At 39.8% G+C, this 20,808-nt stretch overlaps 1 protein-coding gene across 1 annotated transcript; it reads left to right on the top strand.

Moving 5' to 3' along the window:
- Positions 1–1,628: 1,628 nt before the first annotated feature.
- Positions 1,629–19,849, top strand: klhl24a (kelch-like family member 24a). The gene is made up of 8 exons (XM_083889849.1): positions 1,629–1,851; positions 3,607–3,725; positions 3,816–4,660; positions 6,426–6,610; positions 10,371–10,489; positions 15,246–15,434; positions 15,973–16,161; positions 16,243–19,849. Exons 2-8 carry the CDS (start codon positions 3,651–3,653, stop codon positions 16,441–16,443), a joined length of 1,803 nt encoding a protein of 600 aa, XP_083745975.1. The 5' UTR covers positions 1,629–1,851; positions 3,607–3,650; the 3' UTR covers positions 16,444–19,849.
- Positions 19,850–20,808: the final 959 nt, after the last annotated feature.

Genomic DNA, 20,808 nt, shown 5'->3' with positions numbered 1-20,808 from the left:
TATGTCTTCCTGTTCCTGTTTAAAAAGAGCAGGGATGCTTAAGGAGAGACATACTGACACCTGTTGACCATTTGACTTCACTAATGACTCTAATAACCCTCTGCACACGTTCTGCATCTGCAGGTGGATCCAAACAATTGTCATTGTTTGCCACTTTTGTGTTAATATCCTTGACAATCTACTACTATAAATTATAACGATATATAAATGTTTCTGTGTTGCTGTGACTCCTTTATTAGTTTTCCATGAAGATGTTTGCTCTTGGCAGCTTATCTTACCAATCTCCATGGTTGCATGAACTTCCTCTCTGGAGCATTTTGCATAACATTCATCCTGTTTCTGATCGTTTCTCCTTTTATTGTTTGTGAGGATGTTTGTGGATGCGTAGTGTTGTCGTGACCCGAGACTGGTCTCGATCTGAAGACCACGTTTAGAAGGTCTTTTCCCTGACACATTTTAACTCAAACTTTTTCATAGAGGATGTGCGGTTTTAACTCAACACCAGCAAAAGTCCACAACTGATTTATAAGTATGAATCCTTACTGAGATTTAATGGAATACTTCTGTCTTGGAATGTATTGTCGTAGATAACAGCTGCTACACTTCCTGACCCCCTTTACACAAAGTACATAGGTTCATGAAGACAAAAGGAAAACTCATAGCAAGCATCACTCATTGCTGCACTACTTCCATAACTGGATGAAAGCTACAGATGTGACACTGAAGAATGAAGATTGATTGACGCACCTCCAATTCCACGAAAAGGGATGTATAGCCTAACTTGGCCTGGGTGTGAGCAGATGTAATTACTTTATTTAAGACCAAGTACACAGTTACATATCTAATGTATGGCCTAATAAATCTACAGTACACTGTGTTCTTTCAATGTTTTATTAAACTGTTTCAAATGCAACCAAAGTGTTGCTTAACTAGGACGCAGTGAAAGTAGTGTGTAGTGACTGCATAAGTCGTGTAGAAAGGGTAATATTCACCCCTGAAGTAGTAACACGTGCCTCAAAAGCTACGAAAGTATGTTTTTGTTATGATTTAGGACCACTTCATGGAACTCAGCTGGGAGCTCTGAGAATTATTTTGCATTCGTGTAAGGAGGGTTGTGACGCGATTCAGTCCAGCAAAGCTCCTCCTCCACCTGAAATAACTGGCGTTTCCTCCTGTTTTTACATGTCCATAGGATCACATTGCGGATATGTTTATGTAGCACCTTTATGCTAAGATGTTTGTTGAATTATCGAGTAATAACATGTTGCCTACGTTGTCTCGTCAATTGTGTGTGACACTGATTCGCTAACTGCCTCATTACACTGCACACAAATAGCCATCTATTGTATTGCGAGTATTGCTCAACCGCTGCCACTTTTGTTATGAACTTTTTACCTACTTCGTGTTGCGTTTGTTTGCAAACAAAGGACAGCCACGTGGAGAACCCGAGGCGCCTGGGAAATGGAGTTTCTTTTCAGGTAAACATCAGCTTGCTACACTCTCAATTTAACACCATTACCCATAATGCACCGGCAGTTACAGCAAGCAGACGCAGTGGGCTGGATTTTCTTTTCTTTTTTTTCCCTCCTGACATGTATATATGGGTCCAGTGTTTACAGTTAGCTTGTTAGAAGTCTTTGTTTTTGTCATCAACTCAAAGTCAAAATGTCTCGGCTGTACTCCAGCCCGACATGCTCTTTTTCATAATTGTTCTTATTAGAACACGGTAAAAGCTCCAGGTTTAACTTTTTAGGACAGAGTTTTCATCTTTCTCCATACTTTTTTTTGTTGTTGTTGTTGTTCTCACTTTGTGACCGACAGGGACGCTTCGCCGGGAAACTTCGCCACAAGGTAACACGTTTTACCCTCGACAAAATGACCTTGTTATTGTTTATGAAATATGAATGTACAGTTATTTCGCACCGTCTGTGAGGATTTGTGACAGTTTATGGGCTGAAGCAGCGGGCCCGTCAATGTTTTTAGTGCGTGTTGTCAAGGGTTAACGGTGGGCACGAGGCAAGTCTCCTTTGTCTGATAAGATGGTGGTGGTTTTACCTGTGTTGTCACTACCTGGTGTCATGACTCTACTCTACATTAGACCTGATGGAGCTGCATTTAGCTGTTAATGTAATAATAATCAAAATGTCAATGTGTTTTTTCGGCACCTGAGAATAAAAAAACAACATATTCACCAGTCTGTTGTCATAGAAGATAAACACATAGATCGTGAATTAAGTTGCAACCAGATTATCTGGGTTTTTTTGTATTTCATTAAATAGCCCACTCAAACAATTGATCACTTAACCCCAAAACATGGAATTCAAACAACTTACTGAAACAGATTCATTATTTATCAAAGTAGAAATGTTTTTAATCATTGAACAATCACCAATTAATGGATTAATAGTTGCCACCCAGTCACCTTGATTGTCCATAACTGATCATTAGATATTCTTATTCAAATATGTTTTTGTATTATTTGTAATAGTGTTGTGTATGTTGTTATTTGGTTGTAAGTCCTTTATTTAATGTTATGTTGCATGGATAAGCTGAAATAATGCTAAAGAAAACATAAAACAATATTTTATGTCATAACTTTTTTTATTATTATTATTGTATTCCTTTTTTGTTTTTGTTCCTGCTCAATTGCTATTAGTCACAAAGTAAATCTGATGCGTCAGACACAACTGGATAAACCTGTCTGCTGTTAAACGGCGCTTAAGTGAGTTGCTGATGCTGCTGACGTTTATATTGCACGTGAATCGTACTGAGTCTACTGAGGCTAAGCCAAACAAAGTTAAAAATAACCGAACATCAATGACCTCACACAAGCAAAGGCCAGACCTGCTGCCAAATTTAGACCATATGGCCATAGATAACAGATTTCAATGTTAAGTTGATGATGATACAGTATCTCCTGACATACAAACAATGTTTTTGAGACCACCTTTATGGACGTGAACAGAGCATAACTGACTGTTAATGTTGGTTAAATTGCTTTAAAAGCTTATTCTGAAAGAGACAGCTGTTTTTTAAGACTAAGATTAAACTTAATTCGAGGTTATCCAGTGCCCTGACTTGGCACTTGTATTTCAAATAGCGATTATGCATTTTCTGATAGCATCCCTTCCCCCAAGCCTTTTCAAAACAAACCTGACTGACATGTAGGCTGGCCTCTAGTAACCGTTGCTCAGCCTCTCTCCCTGCTGCCTGTTTCTCTTTACCATCGTCAGTCCCTTTGTTATACCAGGCACAACTGTTTCACAACAGTGATGAGCTCGAGGAGGTGTCACGCAGATCTGTGTGCAGCTCAGATTTCCTTCCTTGGAACTGTTTTCTTAAAAAAAATTAGCTTTACCCCGCAGGCACAACATAGTCTGCGGGAGTCGGGTGTTTTCTACAAGTTTTAAACACATGCTTCATGGTTTGAAGGCTTTGTTTTCATGCAATGAATGTTCTCAATTTGTGCTACAAGTAAGCAAAGTAGGTCATGTCATGATTATTGTACATTTTCTCCTACCTCATGATGACGAAATGCCTCGAGAAGTTTATTTTTTTTTTTTAAAGCATGGTTTTAATAGAGCTGATCCTGCTCACTGTCCTCAGGTGATCTTAAACCTGAGAGAAGGTCTTCTTTGAAGGTGGCAGCAATGGTGTTGATTTTGGGCCGGAGGATAATCAGAGAGGACTCTGGGATCAGAGACTCACCAGCTGTCAAACGCAAGGTTTGGTATAATTTCTTTCTTGTAGCTTTGGTCTCAAGTATCTAAATATCAAATATTAACAAGTATGTGTCCCTCTTGTTGTTTTCCAAGGTGTTTGAGGTTGATCCCAAAACGTTAGCCAGCCAAGAGGTCTTGGATTTCTGTTCTGGCGCATCCCACTCCGATGGCATCCTGCAGGTGTTCAATGAGTTTCGTGACTGCCGCCTATTCACTGATGTGGTCATCAGCGTGCAGGGCCGCGAGTTCCCCTGCCACCGTGCTGTGCTCTCTGCATGCTCTTCCTATTTCAGAGCCATGTTCTGCAATGATCACCGTGAGAGCCGCGAGATGCTGGTGGAGATCAATGGCATCCTGGCAGAGGCCATGGACTCCTTCCTCACCTATGTTTACACAGGCCGTGCCAAGATTACCACTGAGAATGTCCAGTTCCTCTTTGAGACCTCCAGCCTCTTCCAGATCTCGACACTGCGAGATGCCTGTGCTAAGTTCCTGGAGGACCAGTTGGACCCTTGTAACTGCCTGGGCATCCAGCAGTTTGCAGATGCCCATTCTCTGAAGCAGTTAGCCAGTCGTTGCCGCAGTTATGCCCAGGCCAATTTCTCAGAGGTGGCTCAGCATGAGGAGTTCCTTGACCTACACAAAGAAGAGCTGGAAGAGTATATTAACAGTGATGAGCTGTCTGTAGGCAAAGAGGAGGTAGTGTTTGAGTCAGTAATGCGATGGGTGTACCACAGTGTGGAAATTAGGAGGCCGATGCTGAAGGCCCTGCTGCACCATGTGCGCCTGCCCCTTCTGCACCCAAACTACTTTGTCCAGACAGTGGAAGGAGACCAGCTCATCCAGAATGCTCCAGAGTGCTATCAGCTTCTCCACGAGGCCAGACGCTACCACGTGCTTGGAAATGAAATGATGTCACCCAGAACTCGTCCACGCAGGTAACTGAAATGTTGACCTGTTAGTTATGAGGATGACTGGTGAAGGATAATCTAACCTAGATATTATCTACAATATGAACCTGGCAGTTAGTTGACCCTATCACACAATATTTTACCTGTGAATGTTGTATGACTTGTTAGTCTGATAATATGCTCACAGTATATGCTGCTCTTAAGTCACATGAATGATTGTGCATGAACTTTGTGCCTCTCCTTTTAGTGTTTGTATGAAAGTGGGAGAGAGGGAGTGTTATTGTGCTGAACGGGAAAGTGTGTCATGGACTGAGCTGGGTTTTTTGTAGCCCTGTTTTGAAATGGAAATTATAATGAGAGAGGCAGGGTATGTTCATGCGCAGACTGGAAAAAAAAATTGTGATGCAAGGACCAGTCGTCAAATCTTGACTCTTGTCAGTTTAACCCACCTTACTAATATACATGGGTTTTGGTTATAGCCCGAAATAGATGCATTGATCTACAAGTAATAAGGTCAATATTTTTTTTAAAATTATATTTAAAAAAATTAAACACCCATACTTATTTCTAGTTTATGGAAACGCACAATACACAATAATCCAATCACTCTACACTGCATACAGTGTGGAGTTCAAAGTGTGATCTTTTGAAGCGTTTCCCGCTGAATTACACAATGCAATGTTCGATAAAGGACAAAAGACACCATCTGGTAGCCTGCTGCACAACAGGCTGCAGGACAGCTGCCGTTGTGTGTTTAAACTGATGTAAAGGTTGAAATGGGAGCCATGCCAGTCGTTATTTATTCTGGATGTGTGACATATTTCAGGGGTTTTTTTTGTGCGAGTATCAAGGCAGATCTGTTCAGAGCATGCTCAGCTCTTGTTTGTGTTTGCCCTGAAGGCCCAAAACCTCTCCCGCTCAAAACAGATGCAGAGTTCTCCCCTTTCTGTGTCTACACCTGTGCTGCTCTTCTCTTGGGAGGCCTCTGGAGTCTAATTAATCACGTGCACAAATACACGTTATCTTTGACTAGACTAGCTGTCTGTTTGTCTGGCTGCCTGTCTTCCTGTCTGTTTATCTGTCTACATGTACCTATCTATACACATAAATGCTGTATATGCGTGTGTGAATGTACAGTATACACTGTATATATATGGAATCTTTTACTCTGTGAATAAACAACAGATAATAGTAAAATCAACTAGAAAGGCACAATAAGAAAAGAAGCTGCAGTTAATTAGCTGGTCATAGGAAATGTGGTCAAGCCTTAGGTATGTGTTGAGCAGCAGAGTTGGTATCGTGGGAATTGAATTCCCTCTTCTTCTTTTTTTTTTTTAAATCTGAGTTTTTCTTCTTTGAAAATGTATGTAGTTGTGACACAGTTCACATAAGTCACACCTTCCCTTTACCTGCAAACTCGAGTGTCGTAAATATCCAGGAGAGTTATTACCTAAAATTCCTAACTAATATGTTGTTTATTTGAGCTTACCTTATCATTAACTTCCTACCTTTGCATTTAAGATCAAGCCATCCATCTGTGTTTTTGTCAGCTCATAGAAACTTTGCCTTTCTGAAATGTTGCCCAAATTCCTTTTTTAAGCACTGCAAAAACACTAAGGTCTATTCTGACAAGGTGTGTTTTTATGTCTTCACAGACTATGCATTGGCCAATAAATAAATGCTACTTTTTATTAGATGCAAGATCCATCCATGTACAGTCCTGTATTGATTCATCTGTTTATCTCCATGTCATGTCCTCTGTCCGCCCTTCCCCTCCAATTCTTCTGTACAGGTCAACAGGCTACTCTGAGGTGATTGTGGTGGTGGGCGGCTGTGAGAGAGTGGGCGGCTTCAACCTGCCATACACTGAATGCTATGACCCCGTCACAGGAGAGTGGAAGTCGCTGGCCAAACTGCCCGAGTTCACTAAGTCAGAGTATGCAGTCTGTGCGCTTCGCAACGACATCCTGGTGTCAGGTAATGCCCCTACTACATTTGTTACAAAAACTACTCAACGCCATGATATTACCCATGGCTTGTACATAAAAGAAGCCAAACTGCAATATTTAAGCCTCAGTTAGAGAGTTATTGACACCTGGATACGTTGTTACACTGTTTTTTAATATAAAGTCAGGTTTCTCATTATATTAAGATTATGTCATCATGTCCAAAAACAAACATTTACTCAAGGGACATGTGTGGACAGTGTGTCCGTGCTTGACTTGCCGTCTTATCTGTGATGGTGTGGCAGGAAACTCCATGCTGGCTCTTTGCCTTTGTTAGTCTTATTCTTGGCCTGTGAGTTTGAACTAAAGGAAAATATTAGATCGACATCTGGATGCACTCTTCAGGCACATTTTAGAGAGTGACCTTTGATGGCTCATTGGCTCCTTTGCTCATTCTCTTGGGCAGTCATCAGACTCACTGTCTTTTACGTCTGTTCAGCAGCATTCAAGGATCCCCTTTATGCAAAGACCCAACGACTCCTTTTCAATTTGAGACTATGCCAGTTGGTTGTGTTGTGGAAAGTTAAAGTAAATCTGGAGTATCAATATCTCTCATGGCCTCTTGACAAAGCTGTTGCACTTTTGTAACAAAGCACAGGCCAAATGGGGCCTGAGCCTCCTGTAGAGAAACATTACTTAAATTGAATAAGACACAGGCCAAGTGGGGCCTGAATGCTTAAATTGAATCAGGCTTTCATTATTGCATCACTGATTTTAACAAATGAAGTCAGCGTTAAGGCTGTTGCCAAGTAAACATTGTTTTTTTAAATATGCTGTGTAGAAGATTCAGTTTTGTGAGGTTTTGTTTTTTTGTTATTATTATTATTATTATTTCCTATAAAAAATACACAAGCCAGTACTTGACACTCATGTTCATGCATGCTGCATATGAGTTGCAAGACTCTACTTGACAAAAACCAAAGAGTGAAAACATGAAGCGTGAGCAGTGCTTGTACTCACACAGTGCCAAGTCCTCACGTGTGACCATTAATCTAACCCTCAAGCTTTGCATGGAAAAGTCAACATATCCCTCCCTCCGCACTTCTCTGACACACATACAGTACATTCTTTATATTATCGTACAGACTCCATAGAGCGTTATTATCTTCATTGTCCAATAATCCTTTGTTATGGTGTCTATACATTTAATCCCTCATTCTCAACTGAAATGTTCTTGTCTTTTCTTGAATGCATTCCTACTTATGCCTCCAGTCTGTCTGTCTGTCTGTCTGTCTGGTTGTCTGTCCCTCTCCTCATGATAGGAACTGGTTCAAATACCTTGGAGGACCTCCAGCCTCCCGCACAGCTGCACTTAGCTGTGGTTTGAAATATGATGTGGCCTAGTTGGGTACACAAGTCTGTCCTAAGTCTGTGTCTCTGACCACTGCAGTTTTTCATCCATTATAAAGAGCCACTTTGTCAAGAGTGTTTATCACTGGATTAACACAGAAATGTTTTGAATCCAGGAGTGCTTTAGATTACAATCAGCAAGACACGAGTTATGATCTAATCTCGCAAAGTACAATGTCTTTCCACTGTAGGAAAGAAAAGACATTTGGGTCATCTGTTTTCACCTATGTGAATGGTGAAACACATGTGCTTTTGTCACAGAAATGTGTCTTTATTAGTCACAAGTACAGTAACATCTATTATAAGCCCTGTTCAGACATAGTATTAACATCTGTCAGTGGACAGCGTGAAGTACAACTGTGTCCTGAGTGTCTCCCGTGACCAAACATGCAATTGGATCTGGCCCCATCTGCTCTGTATTCAAATACACACTAAAGACATGTCTGTTCACAAGAACAAAATACTATTTTTTAACGGTCTGATTGTACCCTAACCCACAGGTTAAGAGAGAGACAAACAGCTCTACTCACACTGCTGCAGAATTAAATAGTTTTAACCATTGTTAATATAATATGTTAATTTTGTGGTGGTGGTGGCAAATAAATCAAAAGTATTGGTTCTGAGAAGTGTGCAAAAACTTCTGATTCTCTGTGAAACTGCAGCGGGATCCTCAGCATTTCCAATAAAAGTACATGCAACAATAGTCGAGCGTGCAGCTTTCAAAAAGCTGTCAGACAAGTCTTCCAATGCTAGTTATTATTAAAACATAGTGATTAGCATCTGTGGTCCTCCCTATCTAAGCTGTTGGGACAAACCAAAGCTTTTAATGAAAACAAAAATCTCTCTGAGGGGTGTCTTAAAGAGTATGGCTCTTTTTGAAATAGCTCATCCACCCACTAGGGTGTTTCCGTTATGCAAATCTTGAAAAACAGACGCCTCAGTGGAAGCAGACTGTCTGGCTCTCGCACTCTCCTGCAGTTATTGAGCAGACACACATTGTAGATGACTTCCTTCTCATGCTCTTTTTCTACTGTATAATTTCAATAGGCTGACAATTAATTACCTTCATGAACATTAATTATACACTACAAAACAAAACAAAATCAATGTCCGCACCTATCTTACCTTTCTGCCAGCCATTGTACAACTCTTGCTTTGAGTGCATGTGAATAAAGAGGAGGTCTAGACAACTGTATTTACACATAACCACCCTATATGCTCTGTATTACAATAAAGTGCTCACTGAAATATTGCTCTATGGACAGTCAACCTACATTTTAACTTATCTGTCCATTTGAAATGGTAACTTCTTTTGTCATATTTTCCAAGGATCTGTCTTGTTTGTCTGTCTGTACAGAATGAATAGACAGGTGTGTCTTAAGTGACTGAGTGGCGGGAGGCTTATTGAGAGAGAGAGGGGGCGAGGGGACATGTGACAGTTCTTGTTAAAAATGTGTCTAGGTTACCTGTCTCGGTATCCTGGTCTGGTGACTGTTTTTTTTTTCTTCCCACAACTTTTCACAATGCATATTTGTTCAGAGACAATAGCTTTCAGCTATAAAGGCACTGTAGCTCTTTAAGCTGCCTGATTATGGTCCAAAATAATGAAAGTTGAAGGCACTATATGTAATAAATCAGATCATCAGAAATTACAGAAACACATTCAATTGAAATACTGGCTTCACTGATAACAGTATTATTTATTTACAATATACATTTCATGGACTGTTTCTCTGGGTTCATAAAAACTATCCAGCAACCTCAAGTCTGTTTTTAAAGTGGGACTTTGCAAGTCTATGGAGCTCCCCCTTGTGTCTACTGCTTTATTCTCACTGTCGTAAAAACTCACCACTGACGCTACCCCCCTGGAGCGAACCACCCACCAAAATCCTTTTGTTTGTCTTTCATTTTATTCTCTCCATTTCAAAAAAGTTGCTCCGATATTTACTTGTTTATTGCCCCTCACGTCAGACACTTGTTTCTTCTTCCTTGCTTCTCCCGACAACAGTTTTTTTCTGCTTCTTTTTCGCTGACTCTGCCGCGATGAACGTCTAAAATAATACCCTCGCAGCCTTGATATAGATGGTACCTGGCTGGGAGGCGTAGTGCCGTAAAGCAATTTGTGTTTCTCGTGAGACCACTGATTTTAGTTCAGTGTCCCCTACTCTCTGTTAGCGGAAAACCAGCCAGTGGAGACCATTTCAATGACTCTGTTGAAGCTGTTCCGTCAGGGTAAAAATGCTGCGTAGTTCTACTTTAATCTGTAGTTGCACACCTTACGTGTTGCCCATTTAATGGTTGTGCAAACATTATGAAACATGGCTGAACATGTGAATCTAAAAATTATTTTTAAAAAAATTTCTGTCTTTTGGTGTTTCCAGGTGGTCGTATCAACGGCAGAGATGTTTGGATGTACAACTCGCAGCTCAATTTGTGGATCAGAGTGGCTTCTCTGAACAAAGGCCGATGGAGACACAAGATGGGTGTCCTACTAGGCAAGGTGAGGAGAGACTGCGATCTAGCCTTCATGAGAACCTCAACTGATTAATGATTCAGTGTCAGATTTCGCACATTGATGGTGTCATCATGCCACTAACCAGCTGCTTCACACGTTTTTTCTTGCCCTCTCCGAAAAGTACCGACAATTAATCAAGTTAGACTTAGGATGACTTACATTCATATGAATGGTTAGATCGTAAAATATGTAACTGCAACGGGCTACTGCATAATAATTTCCAAACTTTTCCGTTTCTACCCGTCCACCTTGAAATGTTGCTCTTGAGTTTTGACGCAGCAGTGTTTTCAATCTCTGTTTTTGATGGCAGGTGTATCTGGAACAGAAGTTATAGGTTTTCAGTTAAAAACCTAATGTAATATAGATGTAGCCTGAGCCTTTCCTTAACTTACTTGAAGTCGCGTGCAGTCATGTGACCTTCTCTACATGCTCCGTTACAATACATGCTGTCATAACCCTCTATCACGCAAATTAGAATCCATTCTCTAAATATGTGAGTCAGGGGTGCTTCTGTGTAATATTAGAACAATGCAGAGCATCATACTCTACTATTACCTGGTGTTAACTTGGTAACAGTGCAGAAGGGAACATGTAGAACATATTGAGAAAATGCGTTGGAGTCACCTGTTTGAAAGGGTTTTTTTTCCACTGCTGAGTCATGTCTTTGACATTATATGTCTCATGTCACTGTTAGGCAAGCTCTCTTACCTGTAGACATGGAGGAATTTGGTTTTAAACATACCAAAGGCTGTGCGCACATTGTGTTGGTTTCGATTTAGTCTAGTCTAGTCACGGCAGTCACACTGCTTCCTACTTAACATTGATCCTCTGCAGTGTTTGTGACAACAGGGTGTCTGCTGGGTCTTAAAAAGTATTAAAAGTTGATAAATCAATTTTGGAAAAATTAAGGCCCTTAAAAAGTAATAAAAAGTCTTAATTGCAATTTCATGAGGTCTTAAATTTTGTCCATAGGGTTTGACTGCAAGAAGTATGCATGAATGTATTTATTTTCCTCCCCACATTTGTTATTTTGCTCCTCCTGGCGCAAAATAATATCCGAAATCGCCCCCGAAATTGTGCTCTATAGATTTGATTGCAAACCATATGTGTTGCTGATTACAGCTTGAAGTGGAGATAAGGTATTAAAATATTTTGAGAAGGTCCGCGTGATTCTCTTGTGGCTCAGAGGTTTGTAAATCACTGTTGCTAGCTCATCCTGGAGCAGTGTGAGGGAAGTTTGCATTTTATTTGAAACCATTGCAGTCATATACAGTATCTGTCCCCCTGTGCCCTATGTGCTGTAACTGTACACAGAGATCTGACACTAGTGTGTTTATGAAATGTGAGCCGCCATCAATCCTCGATCACTGCTTATACTTTTGACCTGTTACTATTTACAGTTTGTAGCACAGGACCAGGTGGACATTCTTGTGTGAGGGCAGTGGGAGTCTAATGGAGTCTGTGCCAGCAACTCACACTTTCTAAGTTAAGAACTAGCTTAGTCTACATGGCTGTATCATGCTGTATGTGTCTCCTTCTCAATCACATTAGCCTGAAGTGACCGTACATAGTGATGCAAACTACTGATAAGCCAGTAAACAATCACTGGGTTTGCATAAATGTATACAGTATGAGGTTGTCCATGCCCTAAGGGAAAGAAATACATTAAATATCATTTCAATGTAGTTATAGTTAATGTGCGGTTGCGAAGTCAGCATAAAACAAGATAGTCAAGTCTGTCTATCGTACAGAACTTTCTTTTACTGGATATACAATTATAAAGACCATCATAATACAATGGAGATGTTGGCCACTGTTAATACAAAAGATTTTTTAATTCATGAAAAGTTTTTGAACCGTAATTATCTGTTGCGTAAAAAAGGAGCAACCATACTGACAACTGTCTTGACTTAAGCAATATTCTTGATTCTTCTTAAGCTGTGGGCTACAATAATGCTTTATTCACAAGATCGGAAAGATCTGATCATCTGCAAAACTAGTTTATTTGGTATCTGCTTGAGGCCTGTCTTAACAGTATTCGCCACAACTTCAAAACACCCGTGATCCTTTGTTGCCTTGCCGGAGAAACAACAAACATGTGGAATCAGACATTAAGTCACTGTTCTTCCACAACAGTGAGGAAATCAGCTGGACTGTCACACTGGAGCTATAAAAGTTTGTAATTAAGTGAGTCATGACTGATATGGCTGTCATTCATCTTCAGCTAATAAGGAGCCAAGTTTAAAGTGCATGAGCTGTCGTTGGCTCAACTCTTATGTAAAAATGATTTGTTGATGAAATAAGAAGGCACAGTAGATGATTTAGATCATTTATTTAATGAAGATAGTATTGCAAGTCCAAGTCCTGAGACGCTGGAGTTACCAGTGAGAACGGTTACTGTAAATAAGCACTGTACAGTTTTTACACCATTTCAAGTTGACCCTTGAGATGCTCTTGTATCCAACCACATGTGGTTTTGTTTGTCTTTCGTCCTCCTTACAAAATCTCTTCTTTGTTTTATCATATTTCAGCAGAACTCTGTTGTGTTTGGTATTTCATTTCTTCTCTTTTGTTTTTTTCTTTCCACTGAATCTTCTTTGATTTGATTTCAGACAATATGTGCCCTTTTATATCATGAACCTACACCTCTTCAGGTTCTAATGTCGTTTTTCCTTTGAAAAAAAAAAAAAACTAGTTCCCCTTCCTCCCACTGGATTTGTAACCGGTCATTTCCTCATTCAGTCTGTAATTTCCCCTTTTGAAGAGGAACTCTTTTGCCTGAGTGTCAAGCGTGTGGTAAACAAGCCTCTGAAACAAGCATGTACTCTTGTATTTGTTTTACTATAGTGTAATTTTGCTGACCTAAGATTAACTAGGTTTTATAATTCACTCCTTGCCCCATTCTTAAGTCTAAACTCTCCAAAGTATAGTAGTAGTAAAAATAATAATAAGTATATACGCTTTAGGACATACATACACATACTTTTTTATGTAGAGTCCTACACTCTGTGATGTTCTGTCAGACTGGTCTTGTTTCCATGGAGTATATAAAAAAAAATAGGTCACGACATGTTTTCCTCTCCCTGTTATGGCTGCACATGGTGACGAGTGTTTTCATCGATCATAATGTCTCTCTCTCTCGCTCTCTCTCTTTCTCTCACGCTCTCTCTCTAACTCTTGTGTTGTTTTTGCCCCTGAAGTCACTCAGCTGTTGTTTTCCAAGCAGTAACCTCCTCTTACCTCTTGGCTGTTCGGTTAGATAGATAGATAGATCGATAGATCGATGTGGATCGATGTGGGGGTGGTGATTATCAGCTCTATTTTTCCTCTGTTGTCAGGTCTGCCATATTCAGCCAATGTCAGTATTAAAGTTTAGTATAAAGGTGGCCATAGTTGGCCCTGGTGTTTATGCAATAGCCACGTACATGAAGTGGTTTTAGAATATGTGCTACCACCATCACTCTTGTGTGTGAAATGTGCCTTTATTGTATATTCAACATGTTCATGGTTCCCCCAACCCCCTTTAGTGTATTCAAACAAGCTAGTGTCTGGATATCCTCAGTGCATTAAAGAGCCAATTCACAATATATGAAGAAGAATGCAGAAGAGTATTGCACCTAGGATATTCCACAAAGAACACTGCCACTTGTATCCTTAGGTATAGGAGATTGTTACAAAAGAGACTTATAATAATATATCCAATAATATAACCAAAGTTATAGTCTGCATACATGTAAAAACATATTCTCAGCACTTGTTTCTGTGCTCATTATTATAACAGTATATCCACATTATTATTTATTATTGGCTTTCTCAACAACAACAAAAAACCCAGATGTTCTATGTGCCGGTGTTCTCGTTCTGTCAGTTCCTTGATTGATTTGTTGTCTGCGAAAACAGGAACTACAGAGAATGACTCAACAATTTCATGAAGGTGTTTTTCCAAGTATTAGTTTTTCCGGTTTAAAAAGGCAGTCGTGCTATCACAAATTCAGGTGTTGATTGTAAACAACCACTTCTGTCTTTTTGTTCTGCCATATTCTCCTCCTTCTCTCCGTCTGTCTCTCTCTCTCTCTCTCTCGCTCTCATTGTTTACAGATGTATACCTTCATTCTGTTGCATAAGACCAACCATTTTGATGAGCAGTGTTATGCTGTTTACTATAATGTTACGCATTGTGTATCCTTTACCCATGTTCTCCCTCCCAAAAATGTTTGTGGTATGTTGTTCAGGAAGTGGCAGTGTTTCAGGAACCCTTTACCTTTCAACATTCTTTAAAAACCTCTTTCCTCTTCATACATCTTTTTTTTCCTTTCCTTGTTCCTGGCATATGTCAACACACGTCTTTGGGGCATGAATTTTAGAATGGTTTATTAATGTAGTAAAATGCAACTGGCAGTTAAATACAGTTGGAGTCATGATCAAGTTCAAGATATGCAAATTCAGCACTGCCTGCAGAGATGCACGGCAGTGTTTACGGATGTGAAGTGCAAGGAGGACCTAGGGGTAATGGTGGTTGTTGAGGAACAGCATGTCATCTTTTAACTGTACCTGACAGACTGGTTTTTAAGTGCTGACGTAGAAGCTGTTGTATTCATAACCTGGAAAGCTTAAATACAAACCTCTTTCTTGTATCAGATACTGTGTTATGCCACTGACCGTGTAAAAAAGATGTCATATGGTCCAATCTGGGACTTACAACTCTTCTAATTTAAATATATGTTTGTGTGTCTGCCCTCAGGTCTATGCCGTGGGTGGCTATGATGGCCAGAGTCGTCTGAGCAGCGTGGAGTGCTACGACTCCTTCTCCAACCGCTGGACAGAGGTGGCACCGATGAAAGAGGCCGTCAGCTCTCCTGCCGTTGCCAGCTGTGCCAGCAAGCTCTTTGTTATTGGAGGCGGCCCTGATGACGAAACGTGTTCAGACAAGGTGGGAAACAGATGTGCACTTGCCCAACCACACAATTAAGCACACGTGATGTGTGTGTTTTTTGTCTCAGTTATTACACCTTAAAGACAGGAGTGATGTGGAAATGTAGACAAATCACAGGGTTGGGAAACAAATCCACACGTGTATTTAAAATAGGCTGCACTTTGAATAGTCTTAGAAGTTTCTGTCATACAGCAGGTCTGATCTATCAAACACCCAGCAGTGGAATGCATTTTTGATTAAAAAGGGTTTTAAAAGGGTTCTTGGTGGAACCCTCCAAAAGGGTTCCAGGTGGAACCTTTATAAAAAGGTTCTACCTGGAGCCAAAAATGGTTCTCCTATGAGGACAAGCCGAAGAACCTTATATGGTTCTACTTAGCACTTTGATTTCTAAGAGTGTGGTGAAGGGGGATCTTATGTTGTTCACAAAGCAACTATTTCAAAAATGCTTTCTGTCTCTCAAGCCTCAAATGTTCTACCCAACAACTCCACTCATCACATGATAACACATTTAACTGTGTATAACTCTATATCACAGGTTCAGTGCTATGATCCAGAGACAAATACCTGGTTACTACGGGCCAACATCCCCATCGCCAAGCGCTGCATCACAGCAGTGTCCCTCAACAACCTGGTCTATGTGTGCGGTGGTCTCACCAAATCCATATTCTGCTATGACCCCATAGAAGACTACTGGATACATGTGGTTCACACTTTTAACAAACAGGTATAATAAAGTATATGCAAATACAGTGGGAACTGATTTCAAACTGTCAGACTAGCCGTAACCTCTATTCTCTATCTGCAGGAGAGCTGTGGCATGTCCGTGTGCAACGGTAAGATCTTCATCCTTGGCGGCAGAGGGGAAAGCGGTGAAGCCACAGACACCATCCTGTGCTACGACCCGGCAACAGGCATCATCACAGGAGTGGCGGCCATGCCGCGGCCCATCTCTTATCACGGCTGCGTTACCATCCACCGTTACAACGACAAGTATCACAGGCCCTGATCATAAACAAGCACAAAGACACACACACATGTACAGAACTTTATAACTTTATTTCTTTGAAACGGAAGCTTTTTTCTTTTTTTACTTTCACTCCATTACAACACAAACAAAAGTACAGTCTTCTCTAAACCAGGCACATTTATGTTTTTCCCACAGCATCATGTAGCAACATTCAGTGTGTTGTTGTAAATCTTTAACTGTTAACTGCACCGTAGTTATTGACCTTCTGTGAAAGTGGCTGACAAAGTTAACGACTTGCCTCCAACTTAAGATAAAGTAAGATTACATGGCAGATTTGTTTTGCATTAGTAATAACTGCACAAGGTTGGTGAGCGGTGTGTCACATATAACAGATACAAAGAAAACTGGAAATTATAAAGCTTACCAGTCAGATTTAATTGTATTTAAAATATCTTAAAACAGAGGTCCGGACTCCTTACATAGTCCTTATCTATTTACATCACGGGATCTCATGTAGTCCATAGGTCTTTTGATTACAACCTGAGCCTTGATTGGCTGAAAGGGTCCCTGGTATATGGTTGAAAACAGTGAACAGTAAGCAATATAAGTAAATGTTTGCTCAGAATGTTCTCCCTCATAAGCTGCAATTATATGTGTTCACGTTTTCAAAGAAAACAAACAATGCCACATGTTTTATAGATTTAATACTTAAAATTATTAAAAAGGAAAGAGCTTAGACTAGAAACGGTACTGGTTTTTTTTGTTTTTTACTGTGATACTGGTTATAAACACTTAGTTTGATTGACAATCAACTTCCTTGTGCTTTGATTACTGTGCATAGTAACTTCCCCCTGAGATCTGGTGTGAGAACTGAGTTATCACAGATTGTGCTGATAAACAATAACATAAAGGGATCTATACAAAGCCAAGAATAATCTGTGAGGAGAAGGAAAAAGTATCTGATTTTGTTTTTGATTGAAAGATGATCAGTCAGGCCAGAAATCTGACCTTGAACCTCGATTGCAGATACTCGATTTGGGAGTACAACACAGCACTGAGACAAAAGTCTAAAAAAAAAAAAAAAAAAGCACTGTCCTCCATTTACAGATCTTCTCCTTGATATAAAAAAATGATCTGTAAAAATGTGATTAACAGTCAGCCAGCTGCTCATCATAAATACAAGTTGCTCTTACCTAGAGTTAAAAGAGGAGAGAAACTGCGGAGGCTGTGCAAAAATATTGGAACAGAGCCACTGCTATCGCTGCCCTCTTGTTTCCGTTTATCTCTCACATCCCTGCATGTGCCACCCAGTTTCACTTCCCCATGTGTTTCCCTTTTTCCTGCTCCAGCTGTGTCACAGCTCACATTTACTGATCTACATTATAGCTTTATTTTTATAATTATTCTTAATTCACTCATTACTGTTATTTTTCTTGTATTGTAAGTTATACATGTTTTTTTAAATATTTTAAATCATATTACCCGTAGCTTTAGTGAGTTTGTTTCATGTCAGTGTCGATTGATCGGTGTACTGGGCTTGTGTGTGGTTTTGTAGACGTGAGAAGCCTTTGTTGATCAAATTCGAAGACTGTTCTGAATAAGTGGCATGCATCTTTGGTGTGCATGCGTCTTTGTATGTATGCGACTTTTATGACTCGTTTTTGAATGTGTGTTGGAGCCACGGAGGTTTGTCACGGAGTTCCAGCGCAAGCATTACAAAACGACTAGTGTCAGTTAACAGAACTCCTCGTGCTGATGCTGGCACCTCTCACCTGTGCACTTACATGTAACCCTGGGGTGGGGGGGGGATACCATAGATACCTCCAGGTGTGTTTGTGTTGATGTGTTTAACAGTCCGCAGTTGGTGTGTGTAGCAGTGCTATACCTCACAATTTGAGTGACATGGAGTTTGGATGGAGTAGCTTATGGTCAGTAAAAGTCACCTTTTACTACATTTGGTGTTGATAGACTATAGAGATATTGCTGTGAATATAATTGTGTTTGTTATTATTATTAATATTATTATTGTTGTTGTTATTAGTTTTATTATTAGTTAACCTGTATTTAAATGTTTCTTTTTTTGGACACATATTGGCCTTCTCCTGTAACTTAGAACCCCAAGTGTGCACTTTGACAGAAAACTGTTAAAATATATAACATTGAATTGTTTTTTTCTATCTTTTTTTTTTTTTTTTTTTACTGTATCAGTAAATGTTCTTTGCTTTCACGTGACATGAGAGAGGGGGGTCTGTCAGCTCCTCCTGTTGGCCACTTCTTGATAGAGCTTTAACATGAAGCGATTGGACTCATTGTCGCTGATGCAAACACACAATAGCGAAAGCTTTTGTTGGACGATCTTCAAGTCTCTTTAATTGAAGTGAGGTTCAGCATCACTCTTGACAGTGCTGTGAATGATGGCACTTTTAGTCACTGACTTCTTACAGACTCACCAAACGTATGGAGTGCAAAGGACAGGTTCCCAATGCGAATTCTCCCTGTAAGAAGTCATTGACCCATCACAATTATTCAGAATTATTTACATTAAGGGAGGAAGCAATGCCTTGTGTTGCTTTACCCTATAAGTATAACAGAAATTGCATGAGTGAGAAAGGTTTAACATGTCCTGCGAGGGTCTAAAGGGGGGGTTGTGCGTCACTCAGACAAACATGGGGTGGTGGGAGATTTCGGGTTAATCCATCCTCCAGGCATTTTCTTAGAAAGACAAGTTCAGTGTCAGGTCTTTAACAGTAGAGTTGTACATGTTTCAAAGAAATGGCCCCAGGCCCACCCACACTCCTTCACAGTGAAATACTTAGGTTTACTCAGGAGGCGAACAAGAGGAGGCTGAGAGGCAAAAAAAGTTGTTTGGATAAATAGTGAGAATTTGAGTGTGTGTGTGTGTCTGTGAGTATTGGATGCAGAGAGTGCGACATGAATGATTATCATTATTCATTGTGTGGAAACTCAAAATTTTTGCTTTTGATAAGATAATTATTATTATTATTCCAGTTTATTGATTTTTTTTTTAATTCTTATTTCTTGTTTGCTTGTTATGGTGATTTGTGGGACTGTGTGTGTTGCTGAGGTATGTTTTGACTCCCACATGCAAATGGCATGTCTGAACTTAACCTCTGAAGAGCAGAGTGTTAAAAGTTGATTGATTTTAACCCAAAGTGGATTCAATTTTTTTCCCCAAAGTTGACTGTTGGATAAACGTCAGTTCTTGCATGCAAGAAGGTGGCTTTAACCTGTTTAATGCAGCATGTGCCTTCATAAAAATGTGGGAATTCAATTTGATCATTTTGATATAAACCTTTATTATTGTATGTATGGTGTGATATTTGAATGCCATCTTTTCCTCAGATGCTTTGTCTAACTGTGGGAAAGCTTTGATTTGATTTGTTTTTTGTTTACTGCAGTATGCTAAAATGTAATGGTTGACTTCTGTAAGAGAAATAATAAAGTTTTTCTTTCTTTACCAACATTTATGTCGTGTCGTTTGAATAAGAAAAAAAAATTCCATCACACTATTTTCAGCTGGGGCAGCATGTGGTGCAGTAAACACTCATGATGCCCATTTGTTGTGTCTGATGTTCTTATTTATATATTTTACACTTCATGTTATGATTTAGTTCAACCAAACCCACAGACATTCTTCTCTCAGATTCCTGGGGGCTCAGTGTCTGCACTAATGCAAAACAATGTCGCAAGAACACAGACCAGAAAACATTGTATATCATTCATGTGACAGCATACAGTACATCAATCCAGCTCATTAGACGTGTGGTACTGTCCGCATACCATCACTACAGTCATACAGAGAAATGTTTAACTATACTGGTCTTCATATAACAGCTTGTGAATTCACCCACTTATAGTCAAAGTATCTTTTTTTTTTGTAGGAATGTAGGAATTAAAACTAACTTAAAAAACCTTTTGATTGTTGGAATAACTAACCATTTACTATGTTACTTTTATGAGGTGTGAGGTGATTGTGAGCTGGACAGCTGCTAGAAAACTCAATAATGACAAGGTGTGTAAAATGGATCCCACATGTTGACATGTCTTTGTTTACTATGTGTTTATGGTATTCCCCGACTCTGCTATAACCAGCAACATTTTTAGTGGTATGACTGTAGTCATTGCTACTACCCATACTTAAAAGGCGTGGACTGTTATGTGTGTTGTCACTGCATTCACAATTCTGCCATAATCATTATTGCTCGAAGGATGTCCACTCATCGCTCAACTCCATTGGGCCATACACAGTAGATTCAAATTATGGTGCATGTATTTAAAAATAGTTCCATTTGCAATGGGTTGATGTCATATCATCACCATGATTTTTCATCATCACCTGTCAGATAACACAAAATGATTATAAGACAAAATGCTTCTGGGTCT

This window comes from Microchirus variegatus (genome assembly GCF_963457635.1).
Source record: "Microchirus variegatus genome assembly, chromosome: 5".
In the NCBI taxonomy this organism is placed as follows: Eukaryota; Metazoa; Chordata; class Actinopteri; order Pleuronectiformes; family Soleidae; genus Microchirus; species Microchirus variegatus.
Note: the sequence above shows the minus strand (reverse complement) of the source record. Positions and strands in the feature narration are given on the sequence as shown.

Coding starts and splice junctions, on each gene's coding strand:
- klhl24a (XM_083889849.1), top strand. CDS start 3,651: ATGGTGTTGATTTTGGGCCGGAGGATAATCAGAGAGGACTCTGGGATC. Junction 3,726..3,815: donor CACCAGCTGTCAAACGCAAG/GTTTGGTATAAT, acceptor TTGTTTTCCAAG/GTGTTTGAGGTTGATCCCAA. Junction 16,162..16,242: donor TTCACACTTTTAACAAACAG/GTATAATAAAGT, acceptor CTCTATCTGCAG/GAGAGCTGTGGCATGTCCGT.